The sequence below is a fragment of the Bubalus bubalis genome, chromosome 23 (assembly GCF_019923935.1).
Source record: "Bubalus bubalis isolate 160015118507 breed Murrah chromosome 23, NDDB_SH_1, whole genome shotgun sequence".
Taxonomy (NCBI): Eukaryota; Metazoa; Chordata; class Mammalia; order Artiodactyla; family Bovidae; genus Bubalus; species Bubalus bubalis.
Window position 1 is genome coordinate 25,150,222 of NC_059179.1, and position 25,381 is coordinate 25,175,602.

Here is a 25,381-nt window from a genome sequence, read left to right on the forward strand (position 1 = left end):
CATACCATGATAGTCTATTAACATTTATTAAATGATTAAATTATGATATGCCTGGTACTTATATTATGGTATAAATATAATTCTTCTCACTGTTATCCTCATTATAGCTCTCCTAGGCAGATATTATAGCCTTCATTTGTAGCATAACATGTTATTAAAAACAGATAGAAAAATAGATATGCCTCCCTGAATTTGAGATAGAGGATAAAATAAGAAAGCAAGACAAATAGAGAAGACTTAAAATTTCACATGATTGGGCACAAATTTTTTTTTTCTTTTGAGAGTGAGTTTTCCAGTTTTATTATGGAAGTAAAGGCATTGTCAGCATTCAAGCCATTGACACCAAGTCAGAAAAACTTACTTTAAAAGTTTATTGTACTGATATTTCATCAATTGCAAGTTAAAAGATTCCAAATTCAATGACCTACTTTCTCTTCCTGCCTTAGTACATATGATGTTTTGACTATGGCTGCAGATTTCTTGCACACATTATTGATTTTTGTCTCACTATTATTTCTATTGGCAGGTTGTTTTAACAGGAAAAGAAAAGGCAGTAGGTTATAAACTGAGCCTGTGCCCTCAGAGTGCACAGTAAGCATTTTCTGGTCTCCTCTGAAGTAGGCCTCCACATGCTAGCTCACCAACCCTCTGGCTGTAATAGAACTCTATATTTGGATGTGATTTATCTCAGAGTTGGTTTGAGGTATCTAAAGTATAATCAATTAATTAAGCTCCAGGCCCATAGCTGGCATTCTGCATTCTCTGATATATCCATTTAAACTGGGAACATTTTGCTGATGAAGGGTTTTGTGTCTACCTAATACTCCGCACATTTTATGAATTTTCAGGATTTGAACCTCTATGTGACAGTGGTTTGAATGATTTCCCTCAAAACAAATTGAGTCCCAACACTTGGAACTAAATTGCTTTGTGAATTCTTTTCCCTTTGTTTCTATACTTTAAAAATTTTTGCTGTCATTTAAACAAAATAACCTTTGATCTTTTTGGTATCATGATGGGTTCCTATTACTCCCAGCTTCAAGAATCTGGAAACAAGTTAGACTTTGTTTACTGTTGTTTGCAAAAAGATGAACCTGGCTAGCTGGGTACCCACTCCAGTGTTCTTGCCTGGAGAATCCCAGGGACGGGGGAGCCTGGTGGGCTGCTGTCTATGGGGTTGCACAGAGTTGGACACGACTGAAGCGACTTAGCAGCAGCAGCAGCAGCTGGGTGCCCCAGAAAGAAATGCCCTTGGTTACATCTTTTCTCTGGAAAAATTCTGTCTGTGCAAAGGATTATCCTTACTGTAATATTTCTCAAAGTGATTGAACAAGCAATTTTTTTCTTTTCTCTGATGTGCTGCTTGATATTCTGAATGCTGATGATGCTGTTCAAAGTATTTTCAATCTATTCATTTCCCTGACCCTAAGAAAGATGGTCATGTCCATAGAAAGGCTACATTTGGGGCTAAGATAGTGTCTTTCTTAAAAAAAATCAAACAAGTAACAGATCCAGGAATGGATACCTTATTTAGGTTTCCCATTTGTTTCTAACTTAAACATTTTAGTTGCTAGTGGTGGTACCTTAAAAGGCCACCTGCTACTCATTTTCAAGGGATAGATCAAAGAGAAGATGGAAGGAGTGAAATGTCTTTTCATTTCAGATCTACCCACATGCCTCTTCTGCAGGCCTCCTCTTCTCAAGTTTTCTAATTTTATTCCTTCAAGTCCCCTAACCAACAATGCAAGCCATTCATCACTGAGTCGGTATATATTCTTACCTTGGGCCATTTTCTTTCCACACAAAGTGGGTGATGTAAATTAATAAAAATAAAAGAGCAAAATAATATAAAATACTTTCTACAAGGACTTCCCTGGTGTCCAGTGGCTAAGACTCCACGCTCCCAATGCAGGGGGCCTGGGTTTGATCCCTAGTCAAAGAACTAGGGATTCCCTGGTGGCTCAGAGGATAAAGTGTCTACCTGCAATGCTGGAGACCTGGGGTTTGATCCCTGGGTTGGGAAAATCCCCTGGAGAAGAAAATGGCAACCCACTCCAGTAGTCTTGCCTAGAAAATTCCATGGATGGAGAAGCCTGGTGGGCTACAGTCCATGGGGTCACCAAGAGTTGGACATGACTGAGCAACTTCACTTCACTTCAAGGAACTAGATCCCACATGCTGCAAATAAAAGATCTGGCATGCTACAACTAAAGAACCCATGCCGCCTTGAGCATTGAGGATCCACGTGCTGCAACTAAGGCCTGGTGCAGCCAAATAAATGAATGAATGAATATAAAAAAGTACTTTGTGCAACTCTGGTTGCATAAATGTAAAAGATTGCTTAAAATAGATATTTTTCTTGAAAATATGTACACACATCAAGGCTTGACTCAAGGAGAAGTAGAAACCATAGAAAGATTAATAACCATCAGTTCAGTTCAGTTCAGTTCAGTCGCTCAGTCGTGTCTGACTCTTTGTGACCCCATGAATCGCAGCACGCCAGGCCTCCCTGTCCATCACCAACTCCCGCAGTTCACTCAGACTCACGTCCATCGAGTCAGTGATACCATCCAGCCATCTCATCCTCTGTCGTCCCCTTCTCCTCCTGCCCCCAATCCCTCCCAGCATCAGAGTCTTTTCCAATGAGTCAACTCTTTGCATGAGGTGGCCAAAGTACTGGAGTTTCAGCTTTAGCATCATTCCTTCCAAAGAAAGCCCAGGGCTGATCTCCTTCAGAATGGACTGGTTGAATCTCCTTGCAGTCCAAGGGACTCTCAGGAGTCTTCTCCAACACCACAGTTCAAAAGCATCAATTCTTTGGCGCTCAGCCTTCTTCACAGTCCAACTCTCACATCCATACATGACCACAGGGAAAACCATAGCCTTGACTAGATGGACCTTTGTTGGCAAAGTAATGTCTCTGCTTTTGAATATGCTATCTAGGTTGGTCATAACTTTCCTTCATGGAAGCCACCAAAACATCTGAGAGAGAATTAGCTCCAGTGTTGTCACTGGGGGCCTAATTATTTTAGAATTGGGTTCCTTCAAACTTTTAAGAATCAGATAATTCCCAGGCTATGTAAATTTTTTTTCTGTATATGAATTTAGAAAAATGTATTATATATTCTTGGGGGTATTTTTTTTTTATGTTGGAATTTCTGTATTTCATTTATTTTTCTCTTTTATTAATTTATTTTTTATTGGAGGATAATTGCTTTACAGTGTTGTGTTGGTCTTAGGGGTAATATTGATTGGCATTACTTTACTGACCTAACCCATGCCTTCTGCTGTGATAGTGAACAAAAACTCCAGGCCTTGGAGAAAGCTCGGGGATGAATGGGTCCTTGGGTGGGATGATCTAGGAACAAGAAGGAAGAGGTAGTTCTCACAAATTATGTAAATACCAAATATTAACTTCTTCGATAAGTTGTTTATGGCCACCCTATTACCCAGTGTTTAATTCTCTCATAACACCCTGTGCATATCTCAGATTATTGGTTGTATCCATTCCTTGATTATCATTTTACAGTGGAGTCACTCACTAGGAGTGAATTTGAGGGTAGGGAATGCATCTTATTTTTCTTTACATCACTGGTGCTTTTATAGTGCCTGCTATAGATGGGCCCTCAATGCATGTTCAGTGAGTGAATGAATAAGTAGGCGAGTGGTTGAATGAATGAACAAAAGGGTACTCAGCTCACTTTATGAAACTAGCAGAAATCTTGATATTAAAATAGAACCAAAAAGGAAACTGTAGACTTAGGTCACTTATGAATATGTATGTAGGGTCCTAAATGAAATTCTAGCAAACCAAATTCAACAGTACATTAAAAGAATCATCCGTATGACCAAAGAGGGTTTATCCTGAAACCACAAGGATAGTTTTCTATTAAGAAAGCTATTGCTGGGGGTATGAAAATGTAAAATGTTACAGCCATTTTTGAAAGCAATCTGCTACTGCTAAGTCACTTTAGTTGTGTCCGACTCTTTGCGACCCCATAGATGGCAGCCCACCAGGCTCCCCCGTCCCTGGGATTCTCCAGGAAAGAACACTGGAATGGGTTGCCATTTCCTTCTCCAAGGCATGAAAGTGAAAAGTGGAAGTGAAGTCACTCAGTCATGTCCAACTCTTCGCGACCCCATGGACTGCAGCCCACCAGGCTCCTCCGCCCATGGGATTTTCCAGGCAAGAGTATTGGAGTGGGGTGCCATTGCCTTCTCCGGAAAGCAATCTAGCTGTATCTATTAAAGTTAAAAATATATATGTCTTTTGAGCCACATACTCCTCTTCTGGGAATCCATCCCAACAGAAGTAAAAGAACAGGTGCATAAGAACACGTGTATAAAATGTTTATTGTAGCATGGTTCAAACTGGCAAAAAAATGGAAACCAATGAATGCCTGTCAGAGGGCAGGGGTTCACCTGCACTGGAGAATTCCCACAAAGTATAAAAAGCAAGGTGCATAAAAATATATAAGAGGATCCCACTTTGCTGAAAAATAATGACCAAATTCAGAAAGCAAAAGGAAAACAAACCCCTGAATCTGTATATTCACTAGTTGGCTAGCTGTGAACAACATTACTTCTTTTGACTTCAGTTTCCTTATTTGTAAAATTGGGATATGATAATCCCCACTCCAGTACTCTTGCCTGGAAAATCCCATGGATGGAGGAGCCTGGTAGGCTGCAGTCCATGGGGTCGCTAAGAGTCGGACATGACTGACCGACTTCGCTTTCACTTTTCACTTTCATGCATTGGAGAAGGAAATGGCAACCCACTCCAGTGTTCTTGCCTGGAGAATCCCAGGGATGGGGGAGCCTGGTGGCTGCCGTCTATGGGGTCACACAGAGTCGGACACGACTGAAGTGACTTAACATAGCATAGCATAGCAATGCACATCTATGAGGATTTTTGTGAAGATTAAATGAGTTAATACCAGTAAAATCCTTGGTATATAGAAAGTACCTCAGAAATATTAGCTATTATTATGATAATGACATTAGTAGACCTAAATAGAATATGCAGAATTCAAAGAAAAATATGGAAGAACACATACTGGGTCGTTAACCTGGTTTCTTTCTATGTCAATGAGGCACTAATGTGGGTGGAAGGGAGAAGAAGGTTCAAGTAAATAAGAAAGAGAAGTGAAGTCGCTTAGTCATGTCTGACTCTTTGCGGCCCCACGGACTGCAGCCTACCAGGCTCCTTCATCCATGGGATTTTCCAGTCAAGAGTACTGGAGTGGGTTGCCATTTCCTTCTCCAGGGGATCTTCCCAACCCAGGAATCGAACCCAGGTCTCCTGCATCGCAGGCAGATGCTTTACCGTCTGAGCCACCAGGGAAGCTAAGAAAGAGAAAATAAATGTTTATTTCCCATTTATGCACTTATTTAGAATTACGGCATATGGGACTATGAATAAAGAAATAAAATCAGAATACTTGTAAAAGAAGACATTTGTTACTAAGTATATCAGATCAATAGAACTGAGAGTGTAGTGCAAAATAATATATGCTAAAAAGACAGTTATTAAAATTTGATTCCATCCTTCCTTAAATATAAATCTAAGAAAACTTTGAAAGATATTGGATTTCACTGGTGGCTCAAATGGTAAAGAATCTGCCTGCAATGTGGGAGACCTGGGTTCAATCCCTGCATTGGGATGATTCCCCTGGAGAAGAGAATGGCAACCCACTCCAGTAACATTGCCTGGAGAATTCCATGGACGAGGAGCCTGGTGGGCTCTGGTCCATGGGGTCGCAAAGAGTTGGACACGACTGAGCGACTAACAACACTTCTTTCACTATTTAAAGATATAAAGGGACATATATTAAGCACCAGGCATCATTAATTCTGTTGGGGAAACATTAGAAGAGGGTTTCTTAGAATATATTTTCTGGAGTACTAATTCTACAAGTAGAGTAAAAGGATTCGCTACTGCAATGACTGGGGATCGGGAACATGATGCTCACAGGTATCCAAAACCTGATTATAATATCACCATGACAAAGAGGTCCTGTTTGACCTTTAGGTTCTAGGTAAATCTCTTCATTCGATGAAGCTTCCCTGGCCGTGTTACTTCAAGTGCATCCCCTTCCTTCTTTCTCTGTCATGTTCCTCTGTTTATTTCCTTCAACTGCAGTCATTAATTAAGAGAATTCCACTGAAATGCAGTGAAATATTCTTAAGAATTTTCTCCTGGTGTGTTCTAGCTGTTAAAGTATAAGCTCTATTCATTCAACCAGTTTTCCTTGCAAAATTTTTTTTCTTAAGGAATTTTAGAAGAAGTTTGTCCTTAGAAAATCAATTTCCATGGTCATTGCAGCTAAGAGTCATGATGATGTCATTTCTACTGTGTGGATTGCTTGTCGAGAAGCATTGGCTCACGGTGGAATTCTGGGCCTCGGTTTTCCATACTTGCAAAAAAGAGGCAGGTACTTCTGCATCTCATCTTGCCTCAAAGTGTTTTGCACACAGTAGAACACATGTTTTTATGAAGTCTTTTGGGTTTCCATGATGGGAGTGAGTTTGACATTGGTAAAGGTAGCATTATGATTGCTATCAATGTCAGAGGTCACTTTTCTTTCTTGTGGTTAAGCTTATAAAGCCACGACTGTGGCCAAACAGCTAATCTATGTCTTACTCTTCCTAGTGCTTTGTGTTAAGATCTGTTTAAGCTTGTGTTTTTTTAAATTCCTTTCCTTTTTTGGTGGGTGGGGTGGGCAAGAGAGGCTTTCAGAATTGAAAGAATTTATTTTCTGTTCTGTTTTGTGATCACAGAATAACTGTGCTAAGTGAGCAGAACGGTGCTGTAGATAAAGTATATGTTTGCCCCTAATCAGCTGGGCTGAGCTTCTGTGTCATACCACAATAATTATAGCCACAGTCAGATTTTCTGATTGCTGGCATTTCTGCTCGCTACCCTGAGATGCAAAATCTGTTTGTCCTGAACCAATAACCACAGATGGGCTATTTAACCATCTTTATTACTTCTTTCTCCTCCAGGTCCTCATGAACATGGAAGACATAAAAGTCCGTGAAATGCAGATTTTTGACTATAGGAAAAAAATCGCTGAATCAGAGACTAAATTAAAACAGCAACAGAACCTGTATGAAGCTGTGAGGTCAGATAGGAATCTGTATAGTAAAAATCTGGTTGAGGCTCAGGTAAAAGAATATATTTATGTCTTTACATTTTGCTCCCTTCCCATGCTGGGTTTAAAGCAGTTTCTGTTATTCTAATAGCAGAATTTACAATAGATTGAGAAAGAAATCAGGGAATTCACCTGAAAGAAAAGATCAGTTTATGCAGAACTGTCAGATTGTTTGAAATGGAAATGACACAACTTGATCAGATGTGAAGATTGAGGCCCTGGTTTTAATTATTATGTAGAATTGCCATTCTTCTGTTTCTCCTTTTTAAAACTGCTAATAGCTATCATGACTCAGAGGGGAGCAGCATAGTCTTGTCATTTAAGTGCAGAGTTTTGCTTTGTAATTTTTTAGTTAAAAATGTTTGTTGTGATTCCAAATTGTCTCATACAGTGAGGAGTAAAGTGTGTGCATGTGTGTATGTGTATGGCATATTCATTATGTATTTTTACATCTATCTCATGAAAATATTTGGAGAGTTAATGCTATGAAATACTTTGAGGTCTATGGGCACAAGATACAAAGATACCCAGTTGTAATTGATCAGGAAATCCTTGTTTTAAATGAATCTCCCTTAAAAGCTCTTGACTATGTATTGAGCTTCTATAGTGGATGATGTCTATTTAATTCACTTTCAAACACATCTCCTTTCATTTTGTTAGGATGAAATAATGGAAATGAAGAGAAAATTAAAGATTATGACCCATCAGGTAGATCAATTGAAAGAAGAAATCTCAGCTAAGGAGTCGGCACTTGTGAAACTACATCTGGAGCAGCAGCGCATAGAAAAGGAGAAGGAAACGCTGAAGGTACAGACCTTACAATAAAGGCGGTGGACCAGTTGTCAGTCCATTAGACCCACTGGGGCCAGGCTCCGTGCTCAGTGAGGATAGCCGGGGGTGGTGGGGGGCAGGGAGAACAACCAAAGCACCAGGGGGATGCACTCCACCACCTCGAGGTCAGTCTTCCCTACAGGGAGTGCTCCCAGCTAGACCGGGAAGGGGCCAGTGGAGATGCTGAGCTCCTAGATTGCCTGTGCTGGTTATCATGGCATCAGTGGAAGAGAACCTAGGAGGTCAGCAGTGCCCAGGAAGTCCTGGAACTTTCAGGCTCACTACGATCTCTTTGCATTTACAACTCAAGTCCAGCCTTTTGTTTGCACTCAACCCTCCCACACTCCTCCCCAGGACTTCTATGAGACAATGCTGGCAGAATCCTTTGTGTCGCTGCCCTGATACTTATTTACTTCATGTGCACGTGCTGTTTCTGCCCCCGACAGTTGTCTACCAGGTGTCAGACTTTGTCCTTACTTGTTTGGCCCTCAACTGGGTTCATGGATCACCTTACTTCTGTGAGTCTAAGAACTTTGCAACCACTCCTCTAGGGAACCACCTTTGTCTTCACACATTGCTTAGATATATCCTTTTAAATCTACAAATTTAGAACATTCTAGGTCTACTAATATAACATAAAGACTCATCCCCCAAATATATGCCAAATAATTATACCATATCAAAACTTTGAATTAAATACTTTTTATTATACATATTCATTAAACCTAATGAATTTCCTAGCCAATCCTGTAAATTTCCCTTCTAATCCATTTGACCAAAGAATTTAAAAAGAAACTTCTAAGAGAATAGTGCCACTTTTATTTTTTTAAATGTGTATGTTTATGAGCCATTTGCAGAAACTTCTATAGCCAGTGAAAGACTGAATTTCTGCACATGATTATCTTCAAAGATAGTTCCTATGTTGAAAATGAATATGTAGCATTGGACAGATTTAATGTCAAATTTCCTTGATTCTATGATGCTGTAGACTGAAATACGAACTCTCAGTTTAACAATAGGTTTTGTCAACTTAATGACAGGTCTTCATGGAAATAGAACTACTACATTAAATTAAGTTAAGGCACATGAAGATGGAGAGAAATTAAAATGTAGTGAAAGTGCCTTTACAATAAAGATATGGCAATTGATATATTTACCTAAGACTTTCATCTCCTCACTCTAGCTCATGATAGAAAAAAACAGAAAATTCCGTACTAAAATTTATTTAGATATAAAGAAACATAACTATATATTCTAAAATTTGAAAATACCTTGCATCTTTGCCCTTATTCTCCTTGTTTGAAAGCATATTAATAGTTTTATAGGAGGGTGTTTGTTCCACCTTGGAAGTCTATGGTGGGATGGTATTTATTTATCATTGGCTGAATCAGAAGAATCTTATTGCAAACACTGCTTCATTCATAGGCCTCATGAACCCATGTTAGCAAGGCTTCAGTGTAACTGGATTTGGTACATCATCTCTCCCTTTCAGAGGATGACATTGATCCTCATCTCTTACTTTCCAAGGAATGCTCTTTTCAAAAGATTAATTATTGCTGCATAATGGGGTCCAAGGAAGACAAAGTCCTGCTTTAGAATAAGCAATGTCCTATGCAAAAAGGGATTATTCCTGATTCCTTAGTTGGACTTTGGTTAATATTTGTTTCAGTTACACCCTCCATCATTAGACGTCTATACATATAGCTCCAAAGAAGCATCATAATAAAATAAAGGAATAAAGTTTATAATAAAATAAAGTTTAAATCATAAACTTTATATTATTTTAATCATAATAAAATAAAGTTTCTGTCTCTTTGGTCCTGTGCCAGCAGAGTTGGCAGCTGGTGACTAAGGGAGATGATTAAAGGGCTTCTGTTCTAGAAAGTCTGCTCCAAATGGTGAATCCTAGGTCTGGATAGCTTTGTGTCATCGATTACAGGAAGATGATTGCTTTGGACTTACTGTGAAACTAGGATGCCTTTTCCTCAGCTTTTCCCATTAAGGCAAGAATTAGGAACAGAGAAAAAGGCTGCGTCCTTGATTTATTATTTGAGGTTATCCAACGGTGACTTGCAATGGTGCTTTGACTAGATAATTTTGGCCTATCATTAAGCCCATTTGACATCCTTTAGAAAAATATGACAGCTCAAATGTTGAGTTTCAGCCTCTTAACTTTTTTAGCCTCAAAGATGAATCACATTTACAGAGGTCTCTGAATTTCATGCATCTGAGCTTTGCAAACCAAAACCCTGGAGGAAAGGGCAGATTGTTTTTTTTTTTTTTTTTAGTAACTTTACTCCATGAGAAACATGTAGCTTATTATAGTGAGTTATACAAAGCTATGTTGGTACATAATCCCTCCCGGAAGGGCAAGCCCTAGCCTGTTTGGTAGACCATGAGATGCTTTTTGACAGGACAACCCAATTTATTGCTTCTCCAAGCCCACGACAAACAATTGTCCGTAAGAGATCATCCCCATCCTCATTCATCACCGCCCCCCCACCCCCCCACCCCCGATAGAAAAGTCTTGCTTCTTCCGTGTTTCTTTTTCAGTTGCTGCCAGGCTCTACAGACTCCTCAGGATTCTAGACATTATCAGCACATGATGGTTATGACAGGATGTCAATGGTTCCTTGTAGATGTTGCTGCATCTGTGTTCATCTGCCCATTCTGTCCCCGTCTTGTTTCATCAGCACTAAAGGGGCCATCTCATGTTGAGTGTCTGCCTTCCAGTCCTAACAAGCTCTCAATTCTGTTCATCACCACCCCATCATCCCACATCAATCTGACAGCACTTTGATTCTTGGTGAATAATTCAGCAGCAAATTCTCTGTGTCCAGAGCTCAGCGTCACATTAGCAGCTGGCTTCAGGGCACCGTATCCTTGTACTCAGTGGACTCTCTAGAGCAACATGGATGGGAACTGTTGGAGGGAGGGGGAGGGAGAGAGGGAGAAAGCCTAGTTATTCTCATGGTTAGAAGACTTCAGATGGTCCTATTTATTTTGCAGGATATAAACAGATGATCTCTGTGAAACCCAGTGAATTTTGGGATACCGTATGAAGGGGTCAAACTCCCTCAAGTATGCTTCTTTTTTAAGAAATTTTATCTATTTATTTTTGGCTGCACTGGGTCTTCTTGCGGCACAGGGCTTTGTGTAGTTGTGGCGAGCAGGGGCTACCCTCTAGTTGCTGTGCGTGGGGCTACTCTTCATTGTGGGGCCAAAGCTTCTTGCTGCAGTGGCGTCTCTTATTGAACATAGGCTCTGGGGTGCACGGGCTTCCATAGCTATGGCTCCCGGGCTCTAGATCACGTCCTCAACAGTTGCTGCCCACAGGCTTAGTTGCCCTGCAGCATGTAGAATCTTCCCAGATCAGGGATCAAACCTGTGTCCCCTGTGTTGGCAGGCTGATTCTTAACCACTGGACCACCAGAGAAGTTCCCAAGTATGGTTCTTGAGATATGATTTATGCCCACAGCCAGATTGGGTGATACACACGCCATGAACACCTATCACAAAAGTGTATAATTGTAGAGGTGGTGACTGAAGAGCATGTCCTGCCATCGTATTACGACTTTATGCCTCGGGTCCCGTCTAGAATGTTGCTTGATGAGCTTTTTTGGGTGCACGGTAGTTGTTACCATCTTTCCTGGATGAGACAGCTCAGATTTACAACTGCTAGATGCATTAGACCTAAGGTATTTTGTTGATGTTAACATTTGCTGCCAACATCTAATGCCACATCTTGTTTACAGCCCATAAATTTATGACATAAGGAGACCACTCAGAATTTTGATATATTAGGAAAAAAAGCACCAAGCAATGCCAAACACATGAATGGTTTTACATTTCAGACAGATACTTTTACACACCATTGATTGCATTTTAATAACACAGCAGTTTCATTTTGTTCTGCTGATGGATTCTGATCAGCTCTCGGCACTTAGGAACAGGGAAGTGAATGCTGCACATCTGGGAAAATAAAAGTTTTATTAAAGAAAGCATGAGCCAAACAGGTATTTTATTGCTGTCTTCGCTGTCACCTTAAATGATTATAGAAATAGAAAGGCTGGTTCTTGACTCTCTTTCCTAACAGGCAATCCCCCCAAAGTGGTAAATACAATACCAGACCAGATCTTTTCTCACTAAGTGTTTCCCTTTGCTTATCCCTGGACCAACATATATTTCATGAATGAGCAAACAAAATGTCATAAAGGAAACCCTGTGTTTTATGGTAGCTAGCTGCATTTAGTTTGTGACATTACAGGTCTATTGCTAGGTGTGTGGCGTCTTGTACTGTTAGGATAAATTTGAGCTATGGGATTAATGACTCGTGGTCTTCATGGATTAGAGGCAGGTGGCAACTAGAGTTGGGTTGGTTCATGGGCATTCACTTGCAAATATTTGTTTTTCTGTCATCCCTTTTGTGACATATCTGGGTGGGTGAAGGTGGGGGAGCCCAACTCTTCCTTGAAGGAAAAAGTTACTACTTTTTCATTTTCACATGTTGACCTGCAGGCCATTGAAAAGTTGGAGGCTTAATATTGTCTTGTCCTCTCCCTTGTGATTTCAGGTGTGGGTGAAAGCAGATTTCTTCCTCCGTCTTTCCTTCTTGTGCTGACCTGGCTGTGATACCACCTGTCCTTGTATGGGCATGGAACCTCGAAGCTGTATTCTTTTTTCCTCTAATATGATTAACTCTCTGGCTCCCAAGTGCATACTCTCCACGGCCCATGGTGTACAAGGCCCTTCTCAGGTTGTCTCAGCTCTTTTTCCAGGCTTACTTCCTGCTGTTCCCTACCTAGTACTCCAACTCAGCCACATTGGGTGTTTTGCCATCTGGTAAACACACCAGGTGCTTTATAGTTTGCATGCCTCTGTTCACGTGAGTCTGACCACTGACTGCTTTCCCCCAGCACACACATCTCCCTTTTAGAAATAACTGTCAACTTCCAATGCCCAGGCTTGTTTTCCTCTCTAATCCCCAGGAAGAAATAGGGACTCTGTCCTGTACTCCCATGTCCTTCTTCACAGTAGAGAGCATTTCCACACTGTAGAGTGGTTGGTTATGTTTGTCATCTCCAGTGGGTGGTAAATCCCTCACGTCTTACTCATCTTCTGTATTTGACTTGGAACTATTGTATGGTGATAGCAAAGGAAACAGAAACTCTGGAAGAAAAACTCTAGGCTGGAATCTCAACTTTGCTTCTTATTAGCTGTGTGACCTTGAGCAGGTTGATTTGCTCTACTTTGTCTCTAATTGCATTTGTGAAATTGGGACAAGAGTAGCTAGGCACAATACTTAATATCATGCCAGAGGTGTTGTAAGCCACAAATATACTTAAGGATTTGGAGCAAATGTGTCCTGTGATGAGAGGAATTTTCCTTCTGAAACTTACGAGTCAAAGCATCCTTTCCTTGCTTCTCTTAGGATTTCCATGTAGCTTCAAGAGCCTCAAGATCTGAGTTCTTCCAGGAAGCCTTCCTAAGTGCTTCAGTCCTCTGACCTCCTGTGGCATCAATTCACTATCTGTGTGACAAAAAAATCCTGAAACATTATTGCCTGGACTTGTTAATATTTGCATAATACTTGTATCTCTTATCTTCTTATCTAGATTGGAATCATTTTACGAGTAGGATCTATATATCTTTTTATACTATAACATCTCTTCTGTTCCATCAGGATGTTTTATAAGACAGTCGTTTGGTTGTTATCTTTATTAATTTACATTTTGCTTATAATAGACTTTATCTCTGCAGTTGATATGCTGATGATATTAGGATTGTTATAGGAGCTGATACATACAGATATACCTCCGCCCCGTCCTTCCCCCACCATGCTCACCCCCCACATCCTTCTTTGTACTATTTGTGGATTCTCCTCATGTTTATCTGGTAAGAGAACTGCTGTTGAATACCAATGAGGGTCCTGCTATACTGATATAGAAAAATGGTGGAAATCCCTCAAGGGCACAACTCATAGAATAAACATGATCACCATAATATGCATTGTTGTTTCTTTACAGGCTTTGTGTGTGTGTGTGTGTGTATGTGTGTGTGTATATATATGTGTGTTAAGCTTTCTTTGCTTGCGAGGGTGATCAAACCATGCTAAACGAGACATCACAAGGAAGTATAAGAAGCACACTATCCATCTAAATCTGGGCCCTGTCGACCTGGTTTGTGCTGTTACAGAGTGAAATCGGTCTGTGTCTTTCACTCGTTGTCAGGCCGAGCTGCAGAAGCTGAGACAACAAGCCCTGGAGACCAAACACTTCATTGAAAAGCAGGAAGCCGAGGAGAGAAAACTCCTGCGAATTATAGCAGAGGCTGATGGGGAGAGGCTGAGACAGAAGAAGGAATTGGACCAGGTAGGAAGAGACCACACCTCCCCAGACCTGCAGATTCTATCAGCAGACACAATTGTTTGATTCAGCTCCTCACAAAACCTCATTCTTTTCTGAGCTCTTCCATTGAGTCTCTCGGAACAGCCCCAGAGGCCCACTTCCTGTTGATTAATTATGAAATATCCATTCATTTATTCTGCTCCTATTTACAAGCACTTCCTGTGTATCACCCACTCCTTTAGGCTCTGGGGATATACTGACCAACAAGAAAATAAGTTACCCTGCCCTCAGGGGGTTTACATTCTAGCATAATATCATTGTTGCATATAATTACAATGAATAATTACATAATTTTGGGGGTTAGAAACTTAAATGCTTTCAGAGATCTAGCAGGTTAAAAAAAAGACATTGGCTTGTGCAAGACAGTGAAAGTGAAAAGTGTTCGTCACTCAGTCATGTCCGACTCTTTGCGACTCCATGGACTGTAGCCTGCCAGAGCTCTCCCCATGGAATTCTCCAGGCAAGAGTACTAGAGTGGGTAGTCAGTCACTTCTCTAGGGGATCTTCCTGACCCAGGAGTTGAACCCAGGTCTCCTGCATTGCAGGCAGATTCTTTACCATCTGCACCACCAGGGAAGCATGTGGTACAAGACAGTAAGGAGTGGTAGAACTTGGCAAGAGCTTGCCCACCCTAAAGATGTTCAGATTTAAACACATACAATAACATGTTGGAAAAAACCCATGGGCCATGGAGTATTATTATTAATAATATAATTTGTTGTACTCTTTTCAACAAGACTGCCAACTCTTGTGGGAGGAGTCCAGTATTGGCTGTCTAGCAGGCTATTTTCAGTGCCTCACCTACTGAGTGCCTAGCACATACGGGCATTGGATGGGCGTTCACTGATTCTCTGAATGCTGCTGCTGTAATGAAACGTGGGACGTTTTGTCCCCCAGTGGCCATGCCCTGCCCTACCTTTCTAGGTCATCAGCGAGAGAGATATCCTTGGGTCTCAGCTAGTTCGGCGCAATGATGAGTTGGCTTTGCTCTACGAGAAGATCAAGATTCAGCAGTCTGTGCTGAATAAAGGCGAGAGCCAGTATAACCAGAGGTTGGAGGACATGAGAATCCTCAAACTTGAGATCAAGAAGCTTCGCCGGGAGAAAGGGATTCTTGCCAGGAGTGTGGCCAATGTCGATGAACTCAGGTAATAGAAGACCCCCTCGGAGGTGAGAGCATAGCAGCCTATGGGGACCTCCTAAGGACCTTATGTTCCTCCTATTGGTAACTGAAGGTCTTTTTTTAAAAAAGATTTATTTGGCTTTGCCAGGTTTTAGTAGTTCCTTGACCAGCGATCAAATCTGGGTCCCCTGAGTTTTAACCACTGGACCATCAGGGTAGTCCCAGCCATTGAAAGTCTTTTTCTGGTTGCATAAAATAATTTTTTATGTTGAGATGATTAGCAAATAATAAGAACAACTTTTCCATAACCCATAGTCTACATCGTGTCCGTTCTATGTCACAAAAAATGAATTCATTTCCTTTCAGGGGAACGTAAGCAAGTGCAAAAGTGTTTTTTGAAAACTTTATTCTGGATTTAGTGAAAGAAATTTCAGTTAAATCATAACCACAAAGTAGTTACAATTCAGAAAAAAAATTCCCCCAATGAGCTCTTTGGAATTTCTTTAATAAGGCAGTATGCAAGAGACAGAACATCAATATTTAAATTGAATCCTGGTAACATTTGCACATCTTTTTCTTGGAATTACACAAAGAATGAAAAGAGGGGGAAATTTTAATTTTGTCACTATTTGAAAACTCTGTTTCCTTAGAAGGCAGCCAAATTTTACATCTCACTCTTGATTTATCTTCCAAAGCTTTCACTTGGGCTTAGTGCGCCTTCTTCTTGCTTTAAATCTTACATTATACAAGCTCTGCTTTCCCTTTGGGAAAACATCACCATGTTTTATATGGGCAATTGCAGGAAACCAAATAATAGGTCTGGTGTTTTCTCAGTAACTATCTTATCCTCCACAGACTTGTAGATGAACAGTATCCTTGGCCACCTTGGGACAAGGACACAGTCTGGATCTGCTTTTTAAATTAATTGAATTAGATAGTTTTGATATTTAGACGCAGTGAATACATTCGAGAATAGCAAGGGAAGTTGCCACCATCAAGAATAGATCAATACTCTCTTTTTTAAAGAGTTGTTCATATTTCAGATGATGAAAGTAATACAAATTCATTGTAGAAAATATGGGGCATGCAGAAACAATGTAAAGAAGGGATTAGAAAATCACTCATAAGTCTCCTATCCAGAGATACCACCATTAACATTTTGGAGGCAATTGGATTTACTCTAAGATGCTATTGAATGATCTCCAGGACCATAACTAAACTTGCCTGGCGGCTTAGTTGGTAAAGAATCTGCCTGCAATGCAAGAGACCTGGGTTCGATCCCTGGGTCTGGAAGATCCCATGGAGAAATGAATGGCAACCCACTCCAGTATTCTTGCCTGGAGAATTCCATGGACAGGAGAGCCTGGTGAGCTACTGTCCAAAGAGTTGGACATGACTGAGTGATTAACACAAACTTGCCAGCCATGTGTTATTTTTATTACATATGTAAAGCACCAAATTCTACCCATTCTCAGTTTGTTGATACTAGATTTTATCTGTATAGTGGGAGGTGCATGTTCAGTCGCTCAGGTGTGTTCGACTCTTTGCAACCCCATGGACTGTAAACCGCCAGGCTCCTCTGTCCATGGGATTTTCCAGGCAAGAATACTAAAGTGGGTTGCCATTTGCTCCTCCAGGGGATCTTTCCAACCCAGAGATAGAACTCTAATTTTCTGCTTCTCCTGCATTGGCAGGCGGATTCTTTACCCTTAAGCCACCTAGGAATTCCTTATAAAGGAATTTAATAAACTTAATAAAGATATTGGAGGCAAGCGGGCATGAATTCCAATCTCAGACTTGCCACCTACAAGCTGTGTGATCTTGGGCAAATCACAACTTATTTGAGCTTTAAATTTGTTAAACACGAAAATGTAACGTGCCTAGCACAGAGTCCGCTGCAAAAGAAATCATCAATCATAGTTCTCAATACCCTTGCCCTTCTCTGCGGATGACACTCTAGAAAATAGTAGTATTAAAAATATGCTTTTAATTCTGAGCAGCTTTTTCTGAGCTCCCTGTTGAGTGAGCATTATGCAGTTAATTCTAATGGTTTGTCTTGCTAATGAGGGGAAGTTGTATTATTGGTTTAAATGAAGCAATTAAGTAAAAGAGATGGCTTGGCATTAGTAATCTGCACACTTGCAGCAGACGAGGACAGATAATAATATCCTTCTTGCCCGTGTCAACCTGAGTGCTTGCCTCTGCTCCGCCTCCCAACAAAACGTCTCGTTCAATAGACTGGCAGCCGGTGGATGGTTGTAGACTATGGTCACCTGTTAACTAGAGATTTGAGAAGTGTATTTGAGCCAGAGCTAATTCTTCGGGGCTTTTTCAGTCACCTGTGTAGTTGTGGAACATGAGACAAATGATCACTCCTATTTCAGTATTTTTCAGTACTGGCTGCACATTAGAATTACCAGCTGCTGCTGCTGCTGCTAAGTCGCTTCAGTCATGTCCGACTCTGTGAGACCCCATAGATGGCAGCCCACCAGGCTCCCCTGTCCCTGGGATTTTCCAGGCAAAAACATTGGAGTGGGTTGCCATTTCCTTCTCCAATAGAATTACTAGCAGAACTTTAAAAATCTATGAAACCCAAGCCTCATGCTAGACCAGTTAAAGCAGAACTCCTTTGGGGGTTGGTCCAGGTAAAGGCATGTTGTCATAGTTCCCCAGGTGAGTCCACTATGTTGCCAGGGTGGTGATACACTGTCTTAATGGATGTCAGGTTTCACCTGAGCCTCAGTCGCTTGCATTGCAGGGCCGTACCTCATGGTAGAACATAGCTTGTTCTCTCGCTGCTACTGTAGAAGACATTTAGAAACATGGAAAAATATATTGAAATCCTCATGATTTACCCTTTCCCTGTTCTTTCCATACACTTCTAAAATTCCCTGGGTATCAGGAATCAGTTCCTGGCACTTTTTCCCCCCCTAAAGCTAAAGCTGAAGTTAGCCTTCTGCAAGAATTGGTATCACCTGTGTCTTGCCTTAGGAGGCTGGTCTCAGTGTTCCCGAAGTCTCCCTAATCCATCTCTTTCTGTAAGATGTAGCATGCACGAAACCATGTAAAGAAAGGATACTCAAATACTGGGCAGAGAATTTGTTTGCTAAAGAAAGTTTGACTTATTTAGGCAGGAGCTTTTTCACACGCAAAGAGAGTTCCTGAAGGAGAGGACGAGATGCCGAGCCTTGGAGGAGGAACTGGAGAACCCCATGAACGTGCACAGATGGAGGAAGCTTGAGGTAACATTTGAGAGAGCCTTCCTCCCACCCCCCAAATCTCTCTCTACCCTACCTGTCTTCTTACCTAAAGCGCAGGAACAAGCACAGTTTTATTTAATCTGTGCCATTGTCACCCAAAACGTGAAAGACTGGATCAAATGTAAATTAGATTGTTCCAGATGGGTTTTGTTTTTAAAAGCCTTTGCATCCTTTTATTTCCCAAAAGGAAGCGCGGCTTTTAAACTTGCCCTCTTTTCAAAGAACTAGAATTGTGTTCATCAGACTTCTTCTTTTAGGATCTGGGGACACAGCCAAAGTCCCTTTGGAAGATGATGGATAATAAACCTCTTATTTTATTTTATGACCTCCTGAGATTCATTTCCACCAGCAGATAACAGTAATAGAGAAGCTCTGCTTATTCAATAAAAAGATGCCCATCTCCTCTAGAAGTACCCAGTAATGTGGGTGCAAGAAGGGGCTTTGACTAAGTTAACAGTTGGAGTATTGGGAGAATAGGCATATGTGATATAAGAAGGAGCAAGGAAAAGGAGAAAATCAGCCAAGTAGGTTTTTGTTTTTCATTTTTATTTTTCCTTTAAATGAAGAAAGCATTAAGGATAATGCATTATAAATTGTTATGTAAACATGAGGCCTGAATTTTAACAGTGTCCAGTCTTGCCAAGTGAATGTGTATGCCAAATCTATTTCCAAAATATGGATATCAATTGGCACTGCTTAGTATTTCTTAAGCAAAGTCATAGTCAGTGGAATATCTCCTGCCTTTTGGACCCTCATTTATTCCTCTTCAAATGCCAAGAGTGGGGTACTTTACTAAACTAACAATAACATGAATATGTCTGGGAAAGAGAGATGAAAACTGTAAATTCATTTACTGTCACATTAGTTTATTCCATGTGTTTTCAAGCAGATCTTTTAAAATGTCCAATTCCATGTCAATTTATATTAAAAAAATTGGAAAACAGAGATTCTGGGAAGCAGTTGAAAATATTTAACTGCTAGATTAATTCCAAATGTCAGTAGTTGAAAGTGAACCTTTGGCTCAAGGTCTAGAGGACAAATTATCAATGTATAACAGTAGATCTTGCTTGAATTGTACACAGATAGTTATTGAAGGTGCATCAGAGCTTTACAGATTGATAATGCCTTTTGAAAGCTAAATGCCATGGTCGTGTCCTGCTGCTAATAATTAGCAGACTTCCACATCCTGGGAACTTGCCCCATCGTAGGCTGTAATGAATCTTCTTGTTGATAATTATGAAAGGAGAACCCTGAGACTGAATGAGTTAGGGAACCCTGTCTCATTCCAGTGTAAACAAATGATGGTAGGGAAAACCTCAGAGCATAGTAATTAAGAAGCCCGGGGTTTAGAACCAGGCATATCTGGGCTTGAGTCCAGCTCTGACCTCTATCAGCATGGGTAAATGACCTCCTCCGAGCCTCAGTTGCCTTATCTGTAAAAGGGGAAAGTCATACTGTCTAACAGGACTGTCAAGTGACTAAAATTTGATAGTGTGTGAAAAGCACTTAACATAGTGTTCAGATGGTGCAAAGAATCAGGTATTAGGCCCAGGAGCTGCCTCGCTGCTGCTGCTGTTATTTCCCCTGGTGGAATAAACATACTAACTTTCCGCTTACAGGCTCACTAGGGACAACAGAGACGACACTAGCCAAACATCAGTCTGTTCTGATGACTGTCTCATCTGTCGTGCAGTGCATTTTGTTTTGTTTGCCTTGTTTCTGATTCTTGTCTATCTTGGGTCTATACCTTTGCCATAGATTTTAATAGAACAGTAATTCTGTAGGGACCTCAGTGCTCTGAACCTGATAATCTCAGCTGCTTTATTTTTTTCCCCTTGAATAGGCCAGTGACCCCAGTACCTTTGAGCTGATACAGAAAATACATACACTGCAGAAGCGTCTCATCAGCAAGACGGAAGAGGTGGTCGAAAAAGAGCTGCTCCTCCAGGTACCACTTCTGTTTTCTGTGCTCATCAAACAAGCCTATTTCCTTAGCCCCATCATCTCCAGTACTATGTTTTTAGAGCTAGACAGTTGGCGGCGTTGCATGCCCCATTTTTAACTGTAGATGGCAACAGGGACTCACACACAGAGAACAAACAACCTGATTAATTGGTCTTTTATGCTGCCATCACTAATATTTCAAGAATTCTAGAAAATTAAGTTCAAAGCTACATCTTCTGCCTTGAGTAATGTGAGCTCCCCTCCCCCCAACTTCTCTGTAGTTTTGTTAGATTCTTTTAAACGCTTTTCTTCATATCTTCATATAATGTGAAATGCCATGACTTTGATTTTGAAAACTAGCCTTCACATAGAGCACAAATGTCCTCTTGAAGGTTTGTGAGAGCGAGATGGAAGAAAAGGTATCTTTTTGAAGATTTTATGTAGTAAGTTATTCTGAAGCAATCAACAGTGGTAACATCTTTGTGTATCTGTATCTTTGCAAGTACCAGTTGTCACTATGATCACCATTATCATCATTGTGCCAGATACGGTGCTGGTGGCTTGACCCCCTCATCCTCCCTTCCTCTGCACAGTTCTGGGGAGATGGTGGGGTTTGTCATTCCTAATCAGTGAACGAGAAAGTTGGACCCCAGGAGTTTGATTATGGATAAAGAATACAAGCTCTGGTGTTAAGTGGCCTGGCTTGTAATCCTGCTTCTGCAAAACTTCTGTGTACCTGAAGTTCTTGATCTGTATTATGGGACAATACTAGAACCTGGAAAAAGGATGCTATTGGGACATTAAGGGTGTGTAAGACTGATGGGTCAGAGATGCATTTGTGGTCACTGCAGCTCCTTCCAGGAACTAAGCGCTCGTGGTGGTGGTTTGCTCAGTTGCTTTGGGCCTCAGCTTCAGTGTTTTATGGTGTAAAGCCACCTGAGGTGTTGGTCTGGCGTCTCAGCAGGATTTCATTTTCTTTCCTAAGATGAACGGCTCCAAGTAGTAGTCTTCCTTAAGCGCAGCCAGCTCTGCAGCTCCGGTGTGCATAGATCTTACCCAACACCCTCAGCCTTACACCCCTGGGACTCTGTCTCTTCTCCCAAGATATAAGGGTGTGTTTCTTGCTGGCATTACATTCCTTCATTCAATTTAATAACATGCCCAGGTACTCTTCTATCTAAGGATATTGTACTGGACAAGGAGACAAAATGCACATCATCATGGAGCTTGTATCCCAGTGAAGAATAAGAAGGGAGTGGTTAGACATTTTGCTTCTTGCGGTTAGACAGGATCCTGAGATATTAATAGTTTTGAGCAGTGGGTTGTGAGCAGGTATCTCACCTCCTAGCTGAAGCATTTATTTGTTGATACAGGACTCTAGTGCTATCTTTTCCTGCATCCTAAGCACATACAGAGAGAGGAGCCACAAGATCAGAACAATCTGGAATGTCAAGCCCCTTATACTGGGGAGGGAAACCTGTTCTGGAGAGACCCCAACCCTATAATGGACTTTGTAGGAACGAGAAATAAACTTTTACTGAGTTAAGTCACACATAGAAAGACTGATGACTCAGGAACCCCCTCCCTGACATTGTGCCTTGCCCTGTCTTGTACACTCACAGTGATGCTCCTGGTCCTGACTCCCCAGAAGTGAGAAGAAAGCTCCAGAGCTTTGCTCCCAGCCCCTATCTCTGATTCCTGAGGGCAGCCCAATATGGGGGAAGTCTGTGGTTCTCCCCTGTAATAAAATTAAGCAGCACTTGGTAGATAATTCTAGGATATAAGGCTACTTATTCCCAGGAGTTTAACCATTGAACTTCAACAGCTCCCTGCAAAACTGAGTAATCCAATGCGAGAAAGACCATGGCTTCACTCTGTGGGCAGCACAGAACCTAGCACGTAATTGTGTCAACAGAATTCATTTATCTCCCTTCACTTTACCTGCCCTCAGTCATCCCCTCAGGTTTCATCACTCTCATCCAGCCCCCATGTGTGGAAAGGGTGGCACTTCAGTGTCCTGGGTCACTATTCACCACATAGCAGCCACAGTAGCTCCCTCCTTCCCCGGGGCCCTCCATAGGCTGGCCTCACACAAGGTGTGGGTCTCTGCTCATTGTTTTCTCTGCAGTCAATGAAATCTGAATGTGGGATATGTGTTGGATGATATTAAGAAATTAGTGTTGTTTATATAAGGTGTAATAAGACTATTATGGTTATGTTTTGTAAAAAAAAAAAAAAAAGCCTTTTTCGTATGAAAGATGTACTGAAGTATTTACAAATGAAATGATACGTAGTCTGGAGTTTATTCTGGAATTTTCCAGTAAAGAAATGAAGGAAAGGGAGAAGCGATGGGAGACATGTGGATGTGGAGATGGAGGATCAATGAAATAAAATTGGTAAGATGTAAAAAAATAGAAGGGATGTTGAAAGGAGGATTGAGTTTAACATTATGCTTGACATAAAAATTGCCAATTATTATTTATCATTCCAAAGCCCATAATCTTAACCACTGGGTTATCGTTACTAAAAGTAGGAGCTTCTCTATATGAGCAATGGGTACTTGGCCCTCTTATTTTACATTTTGCATTAGAAGAGACATTTTCCCTGAAGCTGAGTGCACAGTGAGTGGCCAACAGGGATCTTTTACAGACGAGCACAGGTAGTTAAGAGGATAGACTCTGGAGTCAGAAAAATCTGGTCTTGGATCAGTTCTAATAGTTTCTATTTCATGACTTGAGGAGAATTACTTATATTCCCCCAATTTTGGCTTTTCCATTTGTTTGTTGTTGTAGTTCAATTTCTAAGTTGTGTCTGACCCCATGGACTGCATCATGCCAGGCTCCTTTGTCCTCCACTACTGCTCAAATTCATGTCCATTGAGTCAGTGATGCTATTCAGCCATCTCATCCTCTGCCACCCTCTTCTCCTTTTGCCTTTAATATTTCCCAGCATAAGAGTCCTTACAAATGTCCTTACGGTTCTTCCCATCAGGCAGCCAAATTATTGGAGCTTCAGCTTCAGCAACAGTCCTTCCAATGAAGATTCAGGGTTGATTTCCTTTAGGATTGATTAAATGGAGATACTAATGCCCAGTTTCATTATGGGAGGAAGATACTCCCGTCTGAATACACGACTCAGAGGTGCTATTGTAAGGATAATGAGTTAGTGCATGGGCACCAGGGTCCACGATCCAGGGTTTGTCCTGTGGCTCCACCAGTGCCAGCCAAAATCACATGACTGAGGCCAGGTAGCTGGTAAGTGATAGAGTAGGGACTCAGGCAAGGCCATCAGCTCCAGCGCCCATGCTTCCTGTCACCTCATTACCCGGCCAAAAGGAACCAAATTTTGTGTTTTGCCAGACCTCTCTATTGGAAGCTTGTTTCATACTTCATTGACTGCTCTAACCTTTTCACTTCCATCTACGTACTTTGGATTCATTCTGTTCTTTTTCTACCTTGTTAAGATTGGCGCTCAGCTCATTAATGTTCAGCCTATGTTTCTACTATAAATAAGCATTGACAGCTGCAAAATGTCCTTTAAAAACTTTAGTTTCTTCCCACAGGTTTTGAAAAGTGGCATTTTCATTTTCATTCAGTCCTAAATAGTTTCTCCTTTGAGAGTAAGTCTTAAAATATCCCCTATTTCTGTGGATGGCAGAAAACATCCACTATTTAAAACATCTACTATTTCGTCTATGGTAATCAGAAGTACAAATTTAAATTTCCAATATATGCCTTTAAGCTGCATGCATGCCGTGTCACTTCTGTCGTGTCCGACTCTTCGTGATCCTATGGACTGTAGCCTGCCAGGCTCCTCTGCCCGTGGGATTTTCTTACCTATTGTTTACTGTGACTGCTGTCTTTCATTCATGGTGTTCATGGTGGACTTTTTCCTTTTGTGTTGGCTTTTGGATTATGAGCTCATTTTCGGAAAGACTTTATTTATAGAACTTGGGAATGGTCCAGGTTAAGGGGGTATCCTTTCATTTGTTTCTGTCAGGTGCCCTAGGAAATATCACTTACTTTGGATGATTTTTTGTATTAGATTCTCACTTTGGGTAACCCAGTTAATATATATCAGAACTCTGAACTCTTATGATTGAAGACCCATGGATACAAATTCTTAGGGTAGCCATTTTTTCCCACCCATAACCTGGGAGAGAGAGTTAGATTTCAATGTGGTCTTCCTTTCCTAGTGGATGAATTTCTTTCTGTTGTTTCTTTTCACTGAAGGTGTAACTCTTTTAAGTCCCTAACTTTAAGTGGAGGAGTCTCCATGGAGTGGAACTGCCCACTTCATGCAGGCTCAGCACCTCATCATTTATCCTCTTATGGCCATTCAAATCCAAGCCCCTTGCTCAGTAAGTCTGGCCACTTGTCCCAGTCAGCCCCCCACGGGAGAGCTGCAGTATCTGTTTACTGTTCTAATGTGCAGTTCACCTTTTAATTTTGACACTTGAAGATCAAACTACTTGCAACTGCCATTTTGTGATCGAAAGGATGTGTTGTTTTTTTGAGCAAGTCTAATGCTTTGTAGACTTTAGTTTTTGCATTATTTAGTATGCCATAATGCCATAAACAGAAATTTCTCATTTATTCTAATCCCTAGTTTTCTCATCCACAAGCTGAGACCCACCCACAGAACTGAGTGTAAATACTCATA

The 25,381-nt window shown here is 41.0% G+C and overlaps 1 protein-coding gene and 1 non-coding gene across 2 annotated transcripts in view; one reads left to right on the forward strand and one right to left on the reverse strand.

Annotated features, from left to right (window-relative positions):
• CFAP58 (cilia and flagella associated protein 58) overlaps nucleotides 1-25,381 on the forward strand; it is a 106,645-nt gene that overhangs the window by 37,846 nt on the left and 43,418 nt on the right. The window contains exons 10-15 of the mRNA XM_006050100.4: nucleotides 7,006-7,167; nucleotides 7,815-7,961; nucleotides 14,216-14,356; nucleotides 15,317-15,540; nucleotides 18,646-18,757; nucleotides 20,619-20,723. Of these exons, the coding sequence (XP_006050162.1) occupies nucleotides 7,006-7,167; nucleotides 7,815-7,961; nucleotides 14,216-14,356; nucleotides 15,317-15,540; nucleotides 18,646-18,757; nucleotides 20,619-20,723 (891 nt within the window). The remainder of the gene's footprint in view (nucleotides 1-7,005; nucleotides 7,168-7,814; nucleotides 7,962-14,215; nucleotides 14,357-15,316; nucleotides 15,541-18,645; nucleotides 18,758-20,618; nucleotides 20,724-25,381) is intronic.
• Nucleotides 5,273-5,344, reverse strand: TRNAR-GCG. The gene has a single exon. It is a non-coding gene; the product is annotated as a tRNA-Arg (tRNA).